This window comes from Gallus gallus, unplaced genomic scaffold (genome assembly GCF_016699485.2).
Source record: "Gallus gallus isolate bGalGal1 unplaced genomic scaffold, bGalGal1.mat.broiler.GRCg7b scaffold_44, whole genome shotgun sequence".
NCBI classification, from domain to species: domain Eukaryota; kingdom Metazoa; phylum Chordata; class Aves; order Galliformes; family Phasianidae; genus Gallus; species Gallus gallus.
In genome coordinates this window covers 133,720-154,330 of record NW_024095996.1, presented here as the reverse complement: position 1 = coordinate 154,330, position 20,611 = coordinate 133,720, and the positions used below count along the sequence as shown (strand labels likewise).

The following is a 20,611-nucleotide window of genomic DNA, read 5'->3' as shown; positions in this document are numbered from 1 at the left end:
AGGAGGAGGAGGGTCGCGGGTGGGGCGGGGAGGAGAGCGGTTCTGCCCCACATGTGGGGGGAGGAGGAGGAGAGGGGGTGATGGGGGTGGTGAGGATCCCCGCCATGAAGGTGCCCAAATTCGGGGTTCGGGCGGAGGGATCCGATGGGGGCGGAACGGCCCCCGTGGGACCCCCCCAAAAGGGTCCCGGAGCGGAAGGAGAATGGAAGGGGGCGCAGTTCAGGAAGACGGAGACGCCGCACATCTCTCTGTCCGACGTCAGCGTGAGCCTGAAGGGCTCCCAGCGCGGAGCCGCGGCGCCCAAAGGGCACGGAGACCCCAAAGGGCTCCGGGGGGACACCCCCGTGGGGGCCGTGGGGCTGGAGGGGAAAGGGACGGACGTCGGCGGGGATGGGAAGGGGCCGCAGTGGGGCGTCGGAGGACACCGAGTGGGAGTGGGCGCTGCCGGAGGGGGGGTCCTGGGGGCCAAAGGGGGCGTCAAAGGGCCCACGTTTGGTGTCGAAGCGCCCCAAGTGGACATCAGAGGGCCACAATTTGGTGGTGAAGCGCCCAAAGTGGACGTCAAAGGGCCCAAAGTGGACATCAAAGGACCCCAATTTGGTGTTGAAGCGCCCAAAGGTGACATCAAAGGGCCCGAAGTGGACATCAAAGGGCCCCAATTTGATATTGAAGCGCCCAAAGGTGACATCAAAGGGCCCAAAGTGGACATCAAAGGACCCCAATTTGGTGTTGAAGTGCCCAAAGTGGACATCAAAGGGCCCAAAGTGGACATCGGAGGGCCCCAATTTGGTGTTGAAGTGCCCAAAGTGGACATCAAAGGGCCCCAATTTGGTGTTGAAGCGCCCAAAGGTGACGTCAAAGGGCCCAAAGTGGACATCAAAGGACCCCAATTTGGTGTTGAAGTGCCCAAAGTGGACATCAAAGGGCCCAAAGTGGACATCGGAGGGCCCCAATTTGGTGTTGAAGTGCCCAAAGGTGACATCAAAGGGCCCAAAGTGGACATCGGAGGGCCCAAAGTGGACATCGGAGGGCCCCAATTTGGTGTTGAAGTGCCCAAAGTGGACATCAAAGGGCCCCAATTTGGTGTTGAAGCGCCCAAAGGTGACGTCAAAGGGCCCAAAGTGGACATCAAAGGACCCCAATTTGGTGTTGAAGTGCCCAAAGGTGACATCAAAGGGCCCAAAGTGGACATTGGAGGGCCCAAAGTGGACATCAAAGGACCCCAATTTGATATTGAAGCGCCCAAAGGTGACGTCAAAGGGCCCAAAGTGGACATTGGAGGGCCCCAATTTGGTGTTGAAGTGCCCAAAGGTGACATCAAAGGGCCCAAAGTGGACATCGGAGGGCCCAAAGTGGACATCGGAGGGCCCCAATTTGGTGTTGAAGTGCCCAAAGTGGACATCAGAGGGCCCCAATTTGGTGTTGAAGTGCCCAAAGTGGACATCAGAGGGCCCCAATTTGGTGTTGAAGTGCCCAAAGGTGACATCAAAGGGCCCAAAGTGGACATCGGAGGGCCCCAATTTGGTGTTGAAGTGCCCAAAGTGGACATCAGAGGGCCCCAATTTGATGTTGAAGTGCCCAAAGTGGACATCAGAGGGCCCCAATTTGGTGTTGAAGTGCCCAAAGGTGACATCAAAGGGCCCAAAGTGGACATCGGAGGGCCCAAAGTGGACATCGGAGGGCCCCAATTTGGTGTTGAAGTGCCCAAAGTGGACATCAGAGGGCCCCAATTTGATGTTGAAGCGCCCAAAGTGGACATCAAAGGGCCCAAAGTGGACATCGGAGGGCCCAAAGTGGACATCAGAGGGCCCCAATGTGATGTTGAAGCTCCCGATGTGGACGTGCATGGCCCAGGCAGCAAGCTGAAGATGCCCAAACTGAAAATGCCCAAATTTGGGGTTCCTGGCCTAAAAGGAGACGTTGATGCATCGCTTCCAAAAGGTGAAGTTGACGTCTCGGCCCCCAAAGTGAACGTTGTTGTTCCAGAAGGACAAATGAAGGGCCCCGAAATGCACGTCACGGTGCCCCACATCTCCATGCCTGACATCGACCTCAACCTGAAGGGCCCCAAAGTGAAGGGGGATGTGGGCATTACGGCCCCAAAACTGGAAGGGGAGCTCAGAGCACCGGGAGTTGATATAAAAGCTCCAAAAGTTGACGTTGAAGCGCCCAAAGTTGACGTTAAAGGACCCAAAGTGGACATTGGAGTGCCCAAAGTTGAGTTGAAAGGCCCCAAAGTTGAAGTTGAAGCTCCCGATGTGGACATCCATGGTCCGGATGGCAAGCTGAAGATGCCCAAGTTGAAAATGCCCAAATTTGGGGTTCCTGGCCTAAAAGGAGAGCTCCCCGACGTCGATGTCTCTCTTCCAAAGGGTGAAATTGGTGTTTCTGCCCCCAAAGTGGACATTGAAGTGCCCGATGTTGACTTGAAAGCCCCCAAAGTTGAGTTGAAAGGCCCCAAAGTTGACATAGAAGCTCCCGATGTGGACATCCATGGTCCGGATGGCAAGCTGAAGATGCCCAAGCTGAAAATGCCCAAATTTGGGGTTCCTGGCCTAAAAGGAGAGCTCCCCGACGTCGATGTGTCTCTTCCAAAGGGTGAATTTGACGTTTCTGCCCCCAAAGTCGACATTGAAGTGCCCGATGTTGACTTGAAAGCCCCCAAAGTTGAGCTGAAAGCCCCCAAAGTTGACATTGCAGTGCCCGATGTTGACTTGAAAGGCCCCAAAGTTGACATTGCAGTGCCCGACGTTGACTTGAAAGCCCCCAAAGTTGAGTTGAAAGGCCCCAAAGTTGACATAGAAGCTCCTGATGTGGATGGCAAGCTGAAGATGCCCAAGCTGAAAATGCCCAAATTTGGGGTTCCTGGCCTAAAAGGAGACCTCCCCGACGTCGACGTGTCGCTCCCGAAGGGTGAAGTTGACATTTCTGCCCCCAAAGTCGACATTCATGCCCCCAAAGTTGACATTGCAGGTCCACACGGACAGCTGAAGGGCCCTGAAATGCACGTCAAGGTGCCCCACATCTCCATGCCCGATATCGACCTCAACCTGAAGGGCCCCAAAGTGAAGGGGGATGTGGGCGTTTCGGCCCCAAAACTGGAAGGGGAGTTCAGAGCACCCGAATTTGACATCAAAGCTCCAGAAGTTGACATCAAAGCCCCCAAAGTTGACATAGAAGCTCCCGATGTGGACATCTGCGGTCCAGAGGGCAAGCTGAAGATGCCCAAGCTGAAAATGCCCAAATTTGGGGTTCCTGGCCTAAAAGGAGACCTCCCCGACGTCGATGTGTCTCTTCCAAAGGGTGAAATTGACGTTTCTGCCCCCAAAGTGGACATTGAAGTGCCCGATGTTGAGTTGAAAGGCCCCAAAGTTGACATAGAAGCTCCCGATGTGGACATCCATGGTCCGGACAGCAAGCTGAAGATGCCCAAGCTGAAAATGCCCAAATTTGGGGTTCCTGGCCTAAAAGGAGACCTCCCCGACGTCGATGTGTCTCTTCCAAAGGGTGAAATTGACGTTTCTGCCCCCAAATTTGACATTGAAGTGCCCGATGTTGACTTGAAAGGCCCCAAAGTTGACATTGCAGTGCCCGATGTTGACTTGAAAGCCCTCAAAGTTGAGTTGAAAGGCCCCAAAGTTGACATAGAAGCTCCCGATGTGGACGGCAAGCTGAAGATGCCCAAGCTGAAAATGCCCAAATTTGGGGTTCCTGGCCTAAAAGGAGAGCTCCCCGATGTTGACGTGTCGCTCCCAAAGGGTGAAATTGACGTTTCTGCCCCCAAAGTTGACCTCGATCTGCCCGATGTTGACTTGAAAGGCCCCAAAGTTGACATTGCAGTGCCCGACGTTGACTTGAAAGCCCCCAAAGTTGAGTTGAAAGGCCCCAAAGTTGACATAGAAGCTCCCGATGTGGACATCCATGGTCCGGATGGCAAGCTGAAGATGCCCAAGCTGAAAATGCCCAAATTTGGGGTTCCTGGCCTAAAAGGAGAGCTCCCCGACGTCGATGTGTCGCTCCCAAAGGGTGAAATTGACGTTTCTGCCCCCAAAGTTGACATTGAAGTGCCCGATGTTGAGTTGAAAGGCCCCAAAGTTGACATTGAAGTTCCCGATATAGACTTGAAAGGCCCCAAAGTTGACATAGAAGCTCCCGATGTGGACGGCAAGCTGAAGATGCCCAAGCTGAAAATGCCCAAATTTGGGGTTCCTGGCCTAAAAGCAGATCTCCCTGACGTCGACGTGTCTCTTCCGAAGGGTGAAATTGACGTTTCTGCCCCCAAATTTGACCTCGATCTGCCCGACGTCGACATCGAAGCGCCGGAGGTGAAAGCGAAGGGCCTCAAATTCCGGATGCCCGAACTGAACGTGCAGAGCCCCAAACTCTCCATTCCCGACGTCGACATCAGCCTGAAGGGCCCCAAAGTGAAGGGAGACGTCTCCGCCCCGAAGCTCTCCGGGGAACTGCGGGGACCCAAAGTGGATGTGGAGGGTCCCGGGTTGGGGGTCGACGTTCCCGAGGTGGACTTGGAGTGTCCGGAAGGGAAAATCAAAGGCCCCAAATTTAAGATGCCCAAACTGAACATCAAAACGCCCAAACTGTCCAAACCGGAGGCGGATCTGAACGTAAAGGGGCCGAAAATTAAGGGAGAATTGGACGTTTCTGCCCCCAAAATCGAAGGGGAGCTGAAAGGACCCGGGCTCCACGTGAAGGGTCCCGCTGTGGAGGTCCCCGACGTCGACCTGGAGTGTCCCGAAGCCAAACTGAAAGGACCCAAAATGAAACTGCCCCATTTCAGCCTTTCGGGACCGAAGTTTGAGGGAGCCGATATCGACGTGGGCGTCCCCAAAGGAGAGGTGGAGGTTTCGGGGCCGGAAGTGGACGTGGAAGGGCCGGAAGTGGATGTGGGGGGAGTGGAAGGGAAATGGAAGGGCCCCAAATTCCGGATGCCGAAATTGAACATCAAAACGTCGAAGATCTCCGTGCCCGACGTCGACCTGAACCTGAAGGGCCCCAAAGTGAAGGGGGACGTGGATGTGTCCGTGCCCAAATTGGAAGGGGAGCTGAAGGGCCCCGAAATTGATGTCAAAGGCCCCAAAGTCGATGTGGACCTTCCCGATGTGGAGCTGGAAGGACCTGAAGGGAAAGTGAAGGGCCCCAAGTTCAAGATGCCCGAAATGCACTTCAGGGGTCCCAAAATCTCCATGCCCGACGTGGACTTCAACCTGAAGGGCCCCAAAGTGAAGGGAGACGTGGATGTGTCCGTGCCCAAAGTAGAAGGGGAGCTGAAGGGCCCCGAAGTGGACATCAAAGGCCCCAAAGTGGATGTGGACCTTCCCGACGTGGACGTTCACGGCCCAGAGGGCAAATTGAAGAGACCCAAGTTCAAGATGCCCAAATTCTCCATGCCGGGCTTCAGGGCAGAGGGCCCCGAGGTGGACGTGGAGCTGCCAAAAGGGGACGTGGACGTTTCCGTCCCCAAAGTGGACATTGAAGGACCTGAGGTGGAATTGGGATTGCCAGAGGGGAAGGTGAAGGGCCCCAAGTTCAAGATGCCGGACATCAAGACGACCAAGATCTCCATGCCCGACGTGGACTTCAACCTGAAGGGCCCCAAAGTGAAAGGTGGGATGGATGTGTCCGTGCCCAAAGTAGAAGGGGATATAAAAGGCCCTGAGATGGAGATCAAAGGCCCCAAAGTGGATGTGGACCTTCCCGACGTGGACGTTCACGGCCCAGAGGGCAAATTCAAGCTGCCCAAGTTCAAGATGCCCAAATTCTCCATGCCGGGCTTCAGGGCAGAGGGCCCCGAGGTGGACGTGGAGCTGCCAAAAGGGGACGTGGACATTTCCGTCCCCAAAGTGGACATCGACGTTCCCGAGGTGGAATTGGAGTGTCCCGAGGGGAAAGTGAAAGGCCCCAAATTCAAGATGCCCGAAATGCACATCAAGACACCGAAGATCTCCATGCCCGACATCGACCTGAACCTGAAGGGCCCCAAAGTGAAGGGGGACGTGGATGTGTCGGTCCCAAAGATTGAGGGCGACCTGAAGGGCCCTGACATTGATATCAAAGGCCCCAAAGTGGATGTGGACCTTCCTGATGTGGACATTGAGGGCCCCGAAGGAAAGCTGAAAGGCCCCAAATTCAAGATGCCCGAAATGCACCTAAAGGGCCCCAAATTCTCCATGCCTGACGTTGACTTCAACCTGAAGGGCCCCAAAGTGAAGGGAGACGTGGATGTGTCCGTGCCAAAGTTGGAAGGGGACCTGAAAGGCCCTGAGGTGGACATCAAAGGTCCCAAAGTGGATGTGGACCTTCCTGACGTTGATTTAGAGTGTCCCGAAGGGAAGGTGAAGGGCCCCAAATTTAAGATGCCCGAAATGCACTTCAAGACACCGAAGATCTCCATGCCCGACATCGACCTGAACCTGAAGGGCCCCAAAGTGAAAGGAGACGTGGATGTGTCGGTCCCAAAGATTGAGGGCGACCTGAAGGGCCCCAAAGTGGATGTGGACCTTCCTGATGTGGACATTGAGGGCCCCGAAGGAAAGCTGAAGGGCCCCAAATTCAGGATGCCCGAAATGCACCTGAAGGGCCCCAAAGTCTCCATGCCTGACGTTGACTTCAACCTGAAGGGCCCGAAAGTGAAGGGAGACGTGGATGTGTCCGTGCCCAAATTGGAAGGAGACCTGAAGGGCCCCGAGGTGGACATCAAAGGCCCCAAAGTGGACGTGGACCTTCCTGACGTTGATTTAGAGTGTCCCGAAGCGAAGCTGAAGGGCCCGAAATTCAAGATGCCAGAGATGCACTTCAAGGCCCCAAAGATCTCCATGCCCGACATCGACCTGAACCTGAAGGGCCCCAAAGTGAAGGGGGACGTGGATGTGTCCATGCCAAAGATTGAGGGTGACCTGAAGGGCCCCGAGGTGGACATCAAAGGTCCCAAAGTGGATGTGAACCTTCCCGATGTGGAGTTGGAAGGTCCAGAGGGGAAAGTGAAGGGCCCCAAGTTCAAGATGCCCGAAATGCACCTAAAGGGCCCCAAATTCTCCATGCCCGATGTCGACTTCAACCTGAAGGGCCCCAAAGTGAAGGGGGACGTGGATGTGTCCGTACCCACGTTGGAAGGGGACTTGAAAGGCCCCGAGGTGGATATCAAAGGCCCCAAAGTGGATGTGGACCTTCCCGATGTGGACATTGAGGGTCCGGAAGGCAAACTGAAAGGCCCCAAGTTCAAGATGCCCGAAATGCACTTCAAAGGCCCCAAAATCTCCATGCCTGACTTTGATCTGAGCCTGAAGGGCCCCAAAGTGAAGGGAGACATGGATGTGTCCGTGCCCAAAGTAGAAGGGGATATAAAAGGCCCCGAGGTGGACATCAAAGGCCCCAAAGTGGACATTGACGTTCCCGACGTGGACGTTCACGGCCCGGAGGGCAAATTCAAGCTGCCCAAGTTCAAGATGCCCAAATTCTCCATGCCGGGCTTCAGGGCAGAGGGCCCCGAGGTGGACGTGGAGCTGCCCAAAGGGGACGTGGATGTTTCCGTCCCCAAAGTGGACATCGACGTTCCCGATGTGGACATTGAGGGCCCCGAGGGGAAACTGAAAGGCCCCAAGTTCAAGATGCCCGAAATGCACATCAAGACACCAAAGATCTCCATGCCCGACATCGACCTGAACCTGAAGGGCCCCAAAGTGAAGGGGGACGTGGATGTGTCGGTCCCAAAGATTGAGGGCGACCTGAAGGGCCCCGATGTGGACATCAAAGGCCCCAAAGTGGACCTTCCTGACGTGGAGCTGCATGGTCCCGAAGGAAAGGTGAAGGGCCCCAAGTTCAAGATGCCTGAAATGCACCTGAAGGGCCCCAAATTCTCCATGCCCGATGTGGACCTCCACCTGAAGGGCCACAAAGTGAAGGGAGAAATGGACGTCACTGTACCCAAAATAGAGGGCGACCTGAAAGGGGCTGATCTGGAACTGAAAGGTCCCAAAGTGGACATCGACGTTCCCGATGTGGAATTGGAGTGTCCCGAGGGGAAGGTGAAGGGCCCCAAATTCAAGATGCCCGAAATGCACTTCAAGGCCCCGAAAATCTCCATGCCCGACTTCGATCTGAGCCTGAAGGGCCCCAAAGTGAAAGGAGATGTGGATGTGTCCGTACCCAAAGTAGAAGGGGACATAAAAGGCCCCGAGGTGGACATCAAAGGCCCCAAAGTGGACGTTGAGGTTCCTGATGTTGAGCTGGAAGTTCCAGAGGGGAAACTGAAAGGCCCCAAATTTAAGATGCCTGAAATGCACTTCAAGACACCGAAGATCTCCATGCCCGACATCGACCTGAACCTGAAGGGCCCCAAAGTGAAGGGGGACGTGGATGTGTCAGTCCCAAAGATTGAGGGTGACCTGAAGGGCCCCAAAGTGGACGTGGACCTTCCCGATGTGGACATTGAGGGCCCCGAAGGGAAAGTGAAGGGCCCCAAGTTCAAGATGCCCGAAATGCACATCAAGGCCCCAAAGATCTCCATGCCCGACGTGGACTTCAACCTGAAGGGCCCCAAAGTGAAGGGAGACGTGGATGTGTCGGTCCCAAAGATTGAGGGCGACCTGAAGGGCCCCGAGGTGGACATCAAAGGTCCCAAAGTGGATGTGGACCTTCCTGACGTTGATTTGCAGTGTCCTGAAGGGAAAGTGAAGGGCCCCAAATTCAAAATGCCCGAAATGCACTTCAAAGCCCCCAAAATCTCCATGCCTGACTTTGATCTGAGCCTGAAGGGCCCCAAAGTGAAAGGAGACGTGGATGTGTCGGTCCCAAAAATTGAGGGTGATCTGAAGGGCCCCGACATTGATATCAAAGGCCCCAAAGTGGATGTGGACCTTCCCGATGTGGACATTGAGGGTCCCGAAGGGAAGGTGAAGGGCCCCAAGTTCAAGATGCCCGAAATGCACATCAAGGCCCCAAAATTCTCCATGCCCAATGTGGATCTTCACCTGAAGGGCCCGAAAGTGAAGGGAGACGTGGATGTGTCCGTGCCCACGTTGGAAGGTGACCTAAAGGGCCCTGAGGTGGACATCAAAGGCCCCAAAATGGATGTGGACCTTCCCGACGTGGACATTGAGGGCCCCGAAGGGAAAGTGAAGGGCCCCAAATTTAAGATGCCCGAAATGCACATCAAGACACCGAAGATCTCCATGCCCGACATCGACCTGAACCTGAAGGGCCCCAAAGTGAAGGGGGACGTGGATGTGTCGGTCCCAAAGATTGAGGGCGACCTGAAGGGCCCCAAAGTGGACATTGAAGCACCTGATGTGGACATTGAGCTGCCAGAGGGGAAAGTGAAGGGCCCCAAGTTCAAGATGCCTGAAATGCACTTCAAGGCACCGAAGATCTCCATGCCCGACTTCGATCTGAGCCTGAAGGGCCCCAAAGTGAAGGGAGACGTGGATGTGTCCGTGCCCAAAGTAGAAGGGGATATAAAAGGCCCTGAGGTGGACATCAAAGGCCCCAAAGTGGACATCGACGTTCCCGATGTGGACATTGAGGGCCCCGAAGGGAAAGTGAAGGGCCCCAAATTTAAGATGCCCGAAATGCACTTCAAAGCCCCCAAAATTTCCATGCCTGACTTCGATCTGAGCCTGAAGGGCCCCAAAGTGAAGGGAGACGTGGATGTGTCCGTGCCAAAGATTGAGGGTGATCTGAAAGGCCCTGATGTTGATATCAAAGGCCCCAAAGTGGATGTGGACCTTCCCGATGTGGACATTGAAGGACCTGAGGGGAAACTGAAAGGCCCGAAGTTCAAGATGCCCGAAATGCACATCAAGGCCCCCAAAATCTCCATGCCTGACATTGACTTCAACCTGAAGGGCCCCAAAGTGAAGGGGGACGTGGATGTGTCCGTGCCAAAGATTGAGGGCGACCTGAAGGGCCCCAAAGTGGACATCAAAGGCCCCAAAGTGGATGTGGACCTTCCTGATGTGGACATTGAAGGACCTGAGGGGAAACTGAAAGGCCCCAAGTTCAAGATGCCCGAAATGCACATCAAGACGCCAAAGATCTCCATGCCCGACATCGACCTGAACCTGAAGGGCCCCAAATTGAAGGGAGACGTGGATGTGTCCGTGCCTCACTTGGAAGGGGACCTGAAGGGCCCCGACGTTGATATCAAAGGCCCCAAAGTGGACGTGGACCTTCCCGATGTGGAGTTGGAAGGTCCCGAAGGGAAACTGAAAGGCCCCAAATTCAAGATGCCCGAAATGCACTTAAAAGGCCCCAAATTCTCCATGCCTGACGTGGACTTCAACCTGAAGGGCCCCAAAGTGAAGGGAGACGTGGATGTGTCCGTACCCAAAGTAGAAGGGGAGCTGAAGGGCCCCGAGGTGGACATCAAAGGCCCCAAAGTGGATGTGGACATTCCTGACGTTGAATTGGAAGGTCCTGAGGGGAAACTGAAAGGCCCCAAATTCAAAATGCCCGAAATGCACCTAAAAGGCCCCAAATTCTCCATGCCCGACGTTGACTTCAACCTGAAGGGCCCCAAAGTGAAGGGAGACGTGGATGTGTCCGTGCCGAAGATTGAGGGCGACCTGAAGGGCTCCGAGGTGGACATCAAAGGTCCCAAAGTGGATGTGGACCTTCCTGATGTGGACGTTCCCACTCCTGAAGGGAAAGTCAAGCTGCCCAAGTTCAAGATGCCCAAATTCGGGGTCCCCGGCTTCAAGGCTGAGGGCCCCGAGGTGGACGTTGGTCTCCCCGAAGCCGATGTCACCGTGTCGGCCCCGAAGGTCGACGTCTCTCTTCCTGATGTGGACATCGAAGGGCCGGAGGGAAAACTGAAGGGCCCCAAATTGAAGAAACCCGAATTCGGCGTCCCCAAAATCTCCATGCCCGACATCGACCTCAATTTGAAGGGCCCCAAAGTGAAGGGGGACGTCGATCTGTCTGCCCCCAAAGTTGAGGCGGAGCTGAAAGGTCCTAAAGTGGACCTGAAAGGGCCAGAGTTTGAGGCCGAGGTGCCCAAGATCGATCTGGAAGCCAAGGGCAAAAAATCCAGGTTCAAATTGCCCAAATTCGGTTTTTCCGGCCCTAAAGTGCAAAGCCCGGACGTGGATGTAAAGCTGAAGAAACCCGACGTGGAGATGTCCGGTCCCAAAGTGGACGTTCAGGGGCCGGAGGTGGAGGTCCAAGCGAAAGCAAAAGGCTCCAAATTCAAAATGCCCTTCCTGAGCATTTCCTCCCCCAAAGTTTCGATGCCGGACGTGGAGCTGAACCTGAAAGGGCACAAAGTGAAGGGAGAGTTCGACCTCAGCGGCCCCAAATTGGAGGGGGACGTGAAAGGGCCCGAAGTGGACATCGCAGCTCCCAAAGTCAGCGTTGAGGCGCCCGATGTGGACGTTTCGGGGCCGGAAGGGAAACTGAAAATGCCCAAATTCAAAATGCCCAAATTCGGGGTGAAGGGCGAAGGGCCGGAGGTGGACGTCGGCCTTCCCAAAGGGGAATTGGACATCGAATGTCCTCAGGTGGATATTGAAGGGCCGGAGGGGAAGGGGAAGGGGCTCCACTTCAAGATGCCCGAAATGCACCTGAAGGGCCCCAAAGTCTCCATGCCCGACATTGACTTCAACCTGAAGGGCCCCAAAGTGAAGGGAGACGTGGATGTGTCCGTGCCAAAGATTGAGGGTGACCTGAAGGGCCCCGAGGTGGACATCAAAGGCCCCAAAGTGGATGTGGACATTCCTGATGTGGATCTGGAAGGTCCCGAAGGGAAAATCAAAGGCCCCAAATTCAAGATGCCCGAAATGCACATCAAGGCCCCAAAGATCTCCATGCCTGACGTGGACTTCAACCTGAAGGGGCCAAAGCTGAAGGGGGACGTGGATGTGTCCATGCCAAAGTTGGAAGGGGACCTGAAGGGCCCCGAGGTGGACATCAAAGGCCCCAAAATTGATGTGGACCTTCCTGACGTTGACTTGGAAGGTGCTGAGGGGAAACTGAAAGGCCCCAAGTTCAAGATGCCCGAAATGCACTTAAAAGGCCCCAAATTCTCCATGCCCGACGTTGACTTCAACCTGAAGGGCCCCAAAGTGAAGGGAGACGTGGATGTGTCCGTGCCGAAGATTGAGGGCGACCTGAAGGGCCCCGAGGTGGACATCAAAGGCCCCAAAGTGGACATTGACGTTCCCGACGTGGATGTTCACGGCCCAGAGGGCAAATTCAAGCTGCCCAAGTTCAAGATGCCCAAATTCTCCATGCCGGGCTTCAGGGCAGAGGGCCCCGAGGTGGACGTGGAGCTGCCAAAAGGGGACGTGGACGTTTCCGTCCCCAAAGTGGACATCGACGTTCCCGATGTGGACATTGAGGGACCCGAAGGGAAAGTGAAGGGCCCGAAGTTCAAGATGCCTGAAATGCACATCAAGACACCAAAGATCTCCATGCCCGACATCGACCTGAACCTGAAGGGCCCCAAAGTGAAGGGGGACGTGGATGTGTCGGTCCCAAAGATTGAGGGCGACCTGAAGGGCCCCGACATTGATATCAAAGGGCCTAAACTGGATGTGGACCTTCCTGATGTGGACGTTGAGGGACCGGAAGGGAAAGTGAAAGGCCCCAAATTCAAGATGCCCGAAATGCACATCAAGGCCCCAAAGATCTCCATGCCCGATGTGGACTTCAACCTGAAGGGGCCAAAGCTGAAGGGGGACGTGGATGTGTCCATGCCAAAGCTGGAAGGGGACCTGAAGGGCCCCGAGGTGGACATCAAAGGCCCCAAAGTGGACATCGACGTTCCCGATGTGGACATTGAGGGACCGGAAGGGAAAATGAAGGGCCCCAAATTCAAAATGCCCGAAATGCACTTCAAGGCCCCCAAAATCTCCATGCCTGACTTCGATCTGAGCCTGAAGGGCCCCAAAGTGAAAGGAGACGTGGATGTGTCCGTGCCAAAGATTGAGGGTGAGCTGAAGGGCCCTGAAATTGATATCAAAGGCCCCAAAGTGGACATCGACGTTCGTGATGTGGACATTGAGGGACCCGAAGGCAAATTGAAGGGCCCCAAATTTAAGATGCCCGAAATGCACTTCAAGGCCCCCAAAATCTCCATGCCTGACTTCGACCTGAACCTGAAAGGCCCCAAAGTGAAGGGAGACGTGGATGTGTCGGTCCCAAAGATTGAGGGTGACCTGAAGGGCCCCGAGGTGGACATCAAAGGCCCCAAAGTCGATGTGGACATTCCTGATGTGGACATTGAGGGCCCCGAAGGAAAGCTGAAGGGCCCCAAATTTAAGATGCCCGAAATGCACATCAAGACACCGAAGATCTCCATGCCCGACATCGACCTGAACCTGAAAGGCCCCAAAGTGAAGGGGGACGTGGATGTGTCCGTGCCAAAGATTGAGGGCGACCTGAAAGGTGTTGGCCTGGAATTGAAAGGCCCCAAAGTGGACGTGGACGTTCCCGACGTGGATATCGAAGGACCCGAAGGAAAATGGAAGGGCCCCAAAGTGAAGATGCCGGAGATGCATTTTAAGGCTCCGAAAATTTCCATGCCCGACTTCGATCTGAACCTGAAAGGCCCAAAAGTGAAAGGAGATGTGGATGTGTCCGTGCCGTGTGTGGAAGGTGGACTGAAAGGAGCGAATGTGGAACTGAAAGGACCGGAGATGGACGTGGGGGCTCCGGGGGTGAGCGTGGAGTGTCCCGAGGGGAAAGTGAAGGGCCCCAAATTCAAAATGCCCGAAATGCACTTCAAGGCCCCAAAAATCTCCATGCCCGACTTCGATCTGAGCCTGAAGGGCCCCAAAGTGAAGGGAGACGTGGATGTGTCCGTGCCCAAAGTAGAAGGGGACATAAAAGGCCCCGACATTGACATTAAAGGACCCAAAGTGGATGTGGACCTTCCCGACGTGGAGCTGGAAGGACCTGAAGGGAAAGTGAAGGGCCCCAAATTCAAAATGCCCGAAATGCACTTCAAGACACCGAAGATCTCCATGCCCGACATCGACCTGAACCTGAAGGGCCCCAAAGTGAAGGGGGACGTGGATGTGTCCGTGCCAAAGATTGAGGGTGATCTGAAGGGCCCCGAGGTGGACATCAAAGGCCCCAAAGTGGACGTGGACCTTCCCGATGTGGACATTGAGGGCCCCGAGGGGAAAGTGAAGGGCCCCAAATTTAAGATGCCCGAAATGCACTTCAAAGCCCCCAAAATCTCCATGCCTGACTTCGATCTGAGCCTGAAGGGCCCCAAAGTGAAGGGGGACGTGGATGTGTCCGTGCCAAAGATTGAGGGTGAGCTGAAGGGCCCCAAAGTGGACATAGAAGCGCCTGATGTGGACATTGAGCTGCCAGAAGGAAAGCTGAAGGGCCCCAAATTCAAGATGCCCGAAATGCACATCAAAGCACCAAAGATCTCCGTGCCCGACATCGACTTCAACCTGAAGGGCCCCAAAGTGAAGGGGGACGTGGATGTGTCCGTACCCACGTTGGAAGGGGACTTGAAAGGCCCCGAGGTGGATATCAAAGGCCCCAAAGTGGATATGGACCTTCCCGATGTGGACATTGAGGGTCCGGAAGGCAAACTGAAAGGCCCCAAATTCAAAATGCCCGAAATGCACTTCAAAGGCCCCAAAATCTCCATGCCTGACTTTGATCTGAGCCTGAAGGGCCCCAAAGTGAAGGGAGACGTGGATGTGTCCGTGCCCAAAGTAGAAGGGGAGCTGAAGGGCCCCGAGGTGGACATCAAAGGCCCCAAAGTGGACATTGACGTTCCCGACGTGGACGTTCACGGCCCAGAGGGCAAATTCAAGCTGCCCAAGTTCAAGATGCCCAAATTCTCCATGCCGGGCTTCAGGGCAGAGGGCCCCGAGGTGGACGTGGAGCTGCCAAAAGGGGACGTGGACGTTTCCGTCCCCAAAGTGGACATTGGAGGACCTGAGGTGGACATTGAGGGCCCCGAGGGGAAACTGAAAGGCCCCAAATTCAAGATGCCCGAAATGCACATCAAGACACCAAAGATCTCCATGCCCGACATCGACCTGAACCTGAAGGGCCCCAAAGTGAAGGGGGACGTGGATGTGTCCGTGCCAAAGTTGGAAGGGGACTTGAAAGGCCCTGAGATGGAGATCAAAGGCCCCAAAGTGGATGTGGACCTTCCCGATGTGGACATTGAGGGCCCCGAAGGAAAGCTGAAGGGCCCCAAATTCAAGATGCCCGAAATGCACATCAAGGCCCCAAAGATCTCCATGCCGGACTTCGATCTGAGCCTGAAGGGCCCCAAAGTGAAGGGGGATGTGGATGTGTCCATGCCAAAGCTGGAAGGGGACCTGAAGGGCCCCGAGGTGGACATCAAAGGCCCCAAAGTGGATGTGGACCTTCCCGATGTGGAACTGCATGGTTCAGACGGGAAGGTGAAGGGCCCCAAGTTTAAGATGCCCGAAATGCACATCAAGGCCCCAAAGATCTCCATGCCCGACGTGGACTTCAACCTGAAGGGCCCCAAAGTGAAGGGAGATGTGGATGTGTCCATACCCAAAGTAGAAGGGGAGCTGAAGGGCCCCGAGGTGGACATCAAAGGCCCCAAAGTGGACATTGACGTTCCCGACGTGGACGTTCACGGCCCAGAGGGCAAATTCAAGCTGCCCAAGTTCAAGATGCCCAAATTCTCCATGCCGGGCTTCAAAGGGGATGGGGTGGACGTGGATGTGAACCTCCCAAAGGGCGATGTGGACATCAGTGGTCCCAGGGTGGAGGTGGAGGCTCCTGACCTCAGTGTGGACGGGAAGCTGAAAGGTCCCAAATTCTCCATGCCCGAAATGCACATCAAGGCCCCCAAAATCTCCATGCCCGACATCGACCTGAACCTTAAAGGCCCCAAAGTGAAGGGAGACGTGGATGTGTCCGTGCCCAAAGTAGAAGGGGACATAAAAGGCCCCGACATTGACATTAAAGGACCCAAAGTGGATGTGGACCTTCCCGACGTGGAGCTGGAAGGACCTGAGGGGAAAGTGAAGGGCCCCAAATTTAAGATGCCCGAAATGCACATCAAGGCCCCCAAAATCTCCATGCCCGACTTCGATCTGAGCCTGAAGGGCCCCAAAGTGAAGGGGGACGTGGATGTGTCGGTCCCAAAGATTGAGGGCGACCTGAAGGGCCCCAAAGTGGATGTGGACCTTCCCGATGTGGACATTGAGGGCCCCGAAGGAAAGCTGAAGGGCCCCAAATTTAAGATGCCGGAGATGCATTTCAAGGCCCCAAAGATCTCCATGCCTGACGTCGACTTCAACCTGAAGGGCCCCAAAGTGAAGGGGGACGTGGATGTGACCCTTCCCAAGTTGGAAGGGGATTTCCAATGTCCGGACGTTGACCTCAAAGGCCCCAAATTGGACCTTCACGCGCCCGATGTGAAGGTCCCCGAAATGCACTTGAAGATGCCCCACGTCTCCGTCCCTGACGTCGACCTCAACCTGAAGGGCCCAAAGGTGGAAGGGGGGCTGAAGGGCCCCGGTGTGGATCTTAAGGGCCCCGGTGTGGATCTGAAGGGTCCCAGCGTGGACCTGAAGGGCCCCAAAGTCGATATCGAGTGTCCGGGGGTCGACATCGATGGTCCAGAGGGCAAACTGAAGCTACCAAAAATGAAGCTGCCGAAATTCGGGCTGAAAGGAGATGCCCCCGAGGTGGACGTGGAGCTGCCCAAGGGAGGGGTGGAGCTTTCGGGCCCCAAAGCGGACATCGCCGTCCCCGATGTGAGCCTCGAAGGTCCGGAAGCAAAACTGAAAGGTCCTAAAGTGAAGGTGCCCGAAATGCACGCGAGCGTGCCCAAAATCTCCATGCCCGACATCGACCTGAGTCTGAAAGGGCACAGAGCCAAGGGAGGATTCGACCTCGCGGCCCCGAAGCTCGAAGGGGGCCTGAAGGGACCCGACGTCACCGTCAAAGGGCCCGAATTCGGGCTGAAAAGCCCCGAAATAGACGTTGAGTGCCCCGAGCTGAGCGTCGAAGGGCCGGAGGGGAACGTCAAAGCTCCCAAATTCAAGAAACCGAAATTTGGGTTCGGGATGAAGAGTCCGAAGGGCGACGCGAAGGCCCCGGAGGTGGAATTCCCGGAGGTGGAGCTGAGCGCGGAATTACCCGACCTGAGCGTGGCGGCCAAAGGCAAGAAGAGCAAATTCAAGATGCCCAAACTCCACATGAGCGGCCCCAAAGTGAAAGGGAAGAAGGGCGCCTTCGACGTGAGCGTGGCGGGGGCGGAGGGGGACGTGGGCCTGAAATCCCCTGACGTGGAGGTGAGCGCGGCCGGCCCCGACGTGGCCGTGAAGTCCCCCAAAGGGAAGAAGGCGATGTTCGGGAAGATCTCCTTCCCCGACGTGGAGTTCGATCTGAAGTCGCACCGCTCCCGGGGGGACGCGGCGGTGGTGCTCCCCAAAACGGAAGGGGAGCTGAAAGGGTTGGAGGTGAAGGGGCCGAGCGCCGACGTGGAGGTGGGAGCGGCGGATTGGAGCGCGAAGAAAGCGAAAGCGGCCGTCCCGGGGCTGAAGGTGGAGGGGGATCTGAAGGGTCCCAGCGTTGACGTCGCCGTCCCCTCCGTCGCGGCGCCGGAGTTTGAGCTGAAAGGACCAAAAGGCAAAGTGGCAGCGGGCGTTCCCGAAGGAAAGCTGAAGGTGGGGGACGTGGGGCTGAAAGGAGCCGAATTCGACGGGAGGCTGCAAGGACCAAAGCTGAAGGGCGACGCGGAGCTCGGAGGGCTCGGAGGGCGGCCGCGCGCGGAGGGTCCCGAGCTGAGCATCGGCGGCTCCGTCCCATCCCTGGGCTGCCCGGGGGTTCACCTCCGGCCGCCCGGCGCTGAGCTGCGCGGCCCTTCGGTGGCCGTTTCGGCCCCGGATCTGAACGTGAAGGCGGAGCTCGGCGGCTCCGTCGGATCCCCGGTGGCGTCGCTGGACGCGGCCGAGGTCGGCGTGGAGGGCTTGGGAGGAACCATCAAACTGCCCTCCCTCCGACTGCCCCAATTCGGCCTCTCCGCTCCCGGCGTCAACGGGGCCGACGTGGACGGAGGCGGCGGCGCCTCGGCTGAAATGGCCGCGTCCAAAGCGAGCGTCCGAGGGCGCGCGGCGTCGGGAGACGGCGGCCCCAAAGATGGCGGCGCGGAGCCGAGCGCGGGCAGAGTGTCCTTCCCCAAACTGCGCGTGCCCAAATTCCACTTCTCCGAGCCGGAGGCGAAGGGCAGGGAGGTGGCGGTGGACGTGGAGTTCCCCGGGACGGAGCCCGAAGCGGAGGACGCCAAAGGGAAGAAATCCAAGCTGAAGATGCCCAAATTCGCCTTCTCCAAAGGGAAGGCCAAAGGGGGGGCGGCCCCCGGTTCCCCCGAGCCGCCCGGCTCCCCCGGGGGCTCCCGGGGCGACCTGAAGAGCTCCAAAGGCAGCCTGGGCTCGGCCGAGGGCGAGCTGGACGAGGGGACGTCGTCCAGAGGGGTGTTCTCCATCTTCAAGAGCCGGAAGACGCGGCACCGCTCGTCGTCCTTCAGCGCGGAGCCGCCGGAGCCGGAGGGAGCGCAGGGGAAGGCCAAGTTTGGGACGTTCGGCGGCGTGGGCTCCCGGAGCAAAGGCTGCTATGAGGTGTCGGAGCCGGGGGGCGAGGAGCAGCCCTCGGCCCCACAGCCCTCCTCGACCCCCGGCTCCGACGCCGCCCGTGGGGCGCTGCGTTTGCCTTCGCTGGAGCTGACGGTGGCCGAGCGGCGCGAGCGGGAGGGCGGCTGCACATAGGGCCGGGCCGGCACCAGCGCTCCGCCTCCTCCTTCTCCCTCTTCTTCCTTCTTCTCCTTTCTCTTCTTCTTCTGTGTTTTGGGTGGCTTTGGGTTCTTTTCCCCGTTTCGGGTGGGTTTTGTCCCCTCCCCTCCCCTCCTATCCCCTCCCCTCCCGTCCCACCCGCCGCCCGTCCTCAGCGCCCCAACACCCGCAGCTCCTTCGGCTCACGTTTGCCCCTCTCCATTTACCCAATTTCGGCTCATATCGCCCACTCTTCCCCAAATTCTGTCCACATTTACCCATTTTCCCCAAATTTCGGGCCGAATCCACCCATTTCCCCCAAATTTCAGGCCGTATCCACCCATTTTACCCAAGTTTCGGTTCATAACTCCTGTTTTTCCCCAAATTTCATGCATTTTCCCCAAATTTTGGGCCATATCCATCCATTTCCCCCAAATTTCGGCTCACATTTACCCATTTTCCCCAAATTTCGGGCCATATCCATCCATTTTCCCCAAATTTCGGGCCATATCCACCCATTTTCCCCAAGTTTCGGTTCATAACTCCCGTTTTTCCCCAAATTTCACCCATTTTCCCCAAATTTCGGGCCATATCCACCCATTTTCCCCAAATTTCAGCTCATATTCCCCCATTTTCCCCAAATTTTGGTCCATATTCCCCCATTTCGTCCAAATTTCAGCTCCTATTTCCCCATTTCCCCACCATTTTGGTCCATATTCCCCCATTTCCCCCAAATTTCAGCCCATATTCCCCCATTTCCCCCAAATTTCAGCTCATATTCCCCCATTTCCCCCAAATTTCGGCCCATATTCCCCCATTTCCCCCAAATTTCAGCTCCTATTTCCCCATTTCCCCCAAATTTCAGCTCCTATTTCCCCATTTCCCCCAAATTTCAGCTCATATTCCCCCATTTCCCCCAAATTTCAGCTCATATTCCCCCATTTCCCCCAAATTTCAGCTCCTATTTCCCCATTTCCCCCATATTTTCGTCCATATTCCCCCATTTCCCCCAAATTTCAGCCCATATTTCCCCATTTCCCCCATATTTTCGTCCATATTCCCCCATTTCCCCCAAATTTCAGCTCATATTCCCCCATTTCCCCCAAATTTCAGCCCATATTCCCCCATTTCCCCCCATTTTGGTCCGTATCCCCCTCTTTTCTCCCTCCCCGTACTCCGCCATCTCCCCCCCATTCATCCCCCCATCATTTTCCTGAGCGTTTCGCTTCCAAACGATCCCTTCCGGCCGCTTTTTTTCCTCATTCCCATTCTTATTTTGGGGCGGTTTCTCATTTTTCGCCTCTTTTCAGGCTTTGCTGGCAGCGATTAAAGAAAAACCTGACAAAAAAAAAAGAATAACCCCCCCCCCCCCAAAAGCCCCAAAAGCAAAGAGCCCCATTGGGGGGTGGCGGTGGGATTGGGAGCACAGTGCGCTTTGGGGCCGTTTCCTTCAAATTTGGGATTTTTGTGGAATTCCCCCTTTTTTCCCCCCTTCGTTCGGTGCCTTTTGTGTTGGATTTCTGTTGGACAAAGCGGAGGATGAGTTACAAAAGAGATGAAAATAAAAGAAAAAGATCAAATATATATTTTATATAGAGATTAAAAAAGACAAAAACCCCAACGCCCTTTCAGCACTTTACTGGGAAATTAACGGAGAATGTAAGAAATAATCGTGTAAAATGCAAATAAAGTTTATTAACCATTCGTTACGGCCGTGTGTTTCATTGCCTCAATGCTCCCCGGGGTCGGGGCTGTGCACATCTGGGACCCGGAGCCCCATTTTGGGGTCCAAACGGCCTTTTTTGGGGCCCAAACCCCCCATTTTCGGGCTCAAATCCCAATTTTGGGCCCAAACCCCCCATTTT

At 55.9% G+C, this 20,611-nt stretch overlaps 1 protein-coding gene across 48 annotated transcripts; it reads left to right on the top strand.

Annotated features, from left to right (window-relative positions):
- Positions 1-55: 55 nt before the first annotated feature.
- On the top strand, positions 56-18,898 carry LOC101750635 (neuroblast differentiation-associated protein AHNAK-like). 48 transcript variants are annotated; one of them, XM_040657043.2, is made up of 4 exons: positions 56-618; positions 766-812; positions 918-1,164; positions 1,270-18,898. In XM_040657043.2, exons 1-4 carry the CDS (start codon positions 81-83, stop codon positions 18,741-18,743), a joined length of 18,306 nt encoding a protein of 6,101 aa, XP_040512977.1. In that variant the 5' UTR covers positions 56-80; the 3' UTR covers positions 18,744-18,898. The 48 variants fall into 48 exon arrangements, with proteins under 48 accessions (XP_040512977.1, XP_040512975.1, XP_040512994.1 ...); XM_040657041.2 differs by having other exon boundaries at positions 766-849; positions 934-1,164; XM_040657060.2 differs by having other exon boundaries at positions 56-1,164; positions 1,270-2,624; positions 2,688-2,756; positions 3,624-18,898.
- Positions 18,899-20,611: the final 1,713 nt, after the last annotated feature.

What these genes read in the sequence shown, in the direction of transcription:
- LOC101750635 (XM_040657020.2), top strand. Translation starts at nt 81, where the DNA reads ATGGGGGTGGTGAGGATCCCCGCCATGAAGGTGCCCAAATTCGGGGTT. An exon ending in TGGTGTTGAAGTGCCCAAAG is followed by an intron (nt 1,165 to 1,269) that starts GTGACATCAAAG and finishes AAGGGCCCAAAG; the next exon opens with TGGACATTGGAGGGCCCCAA.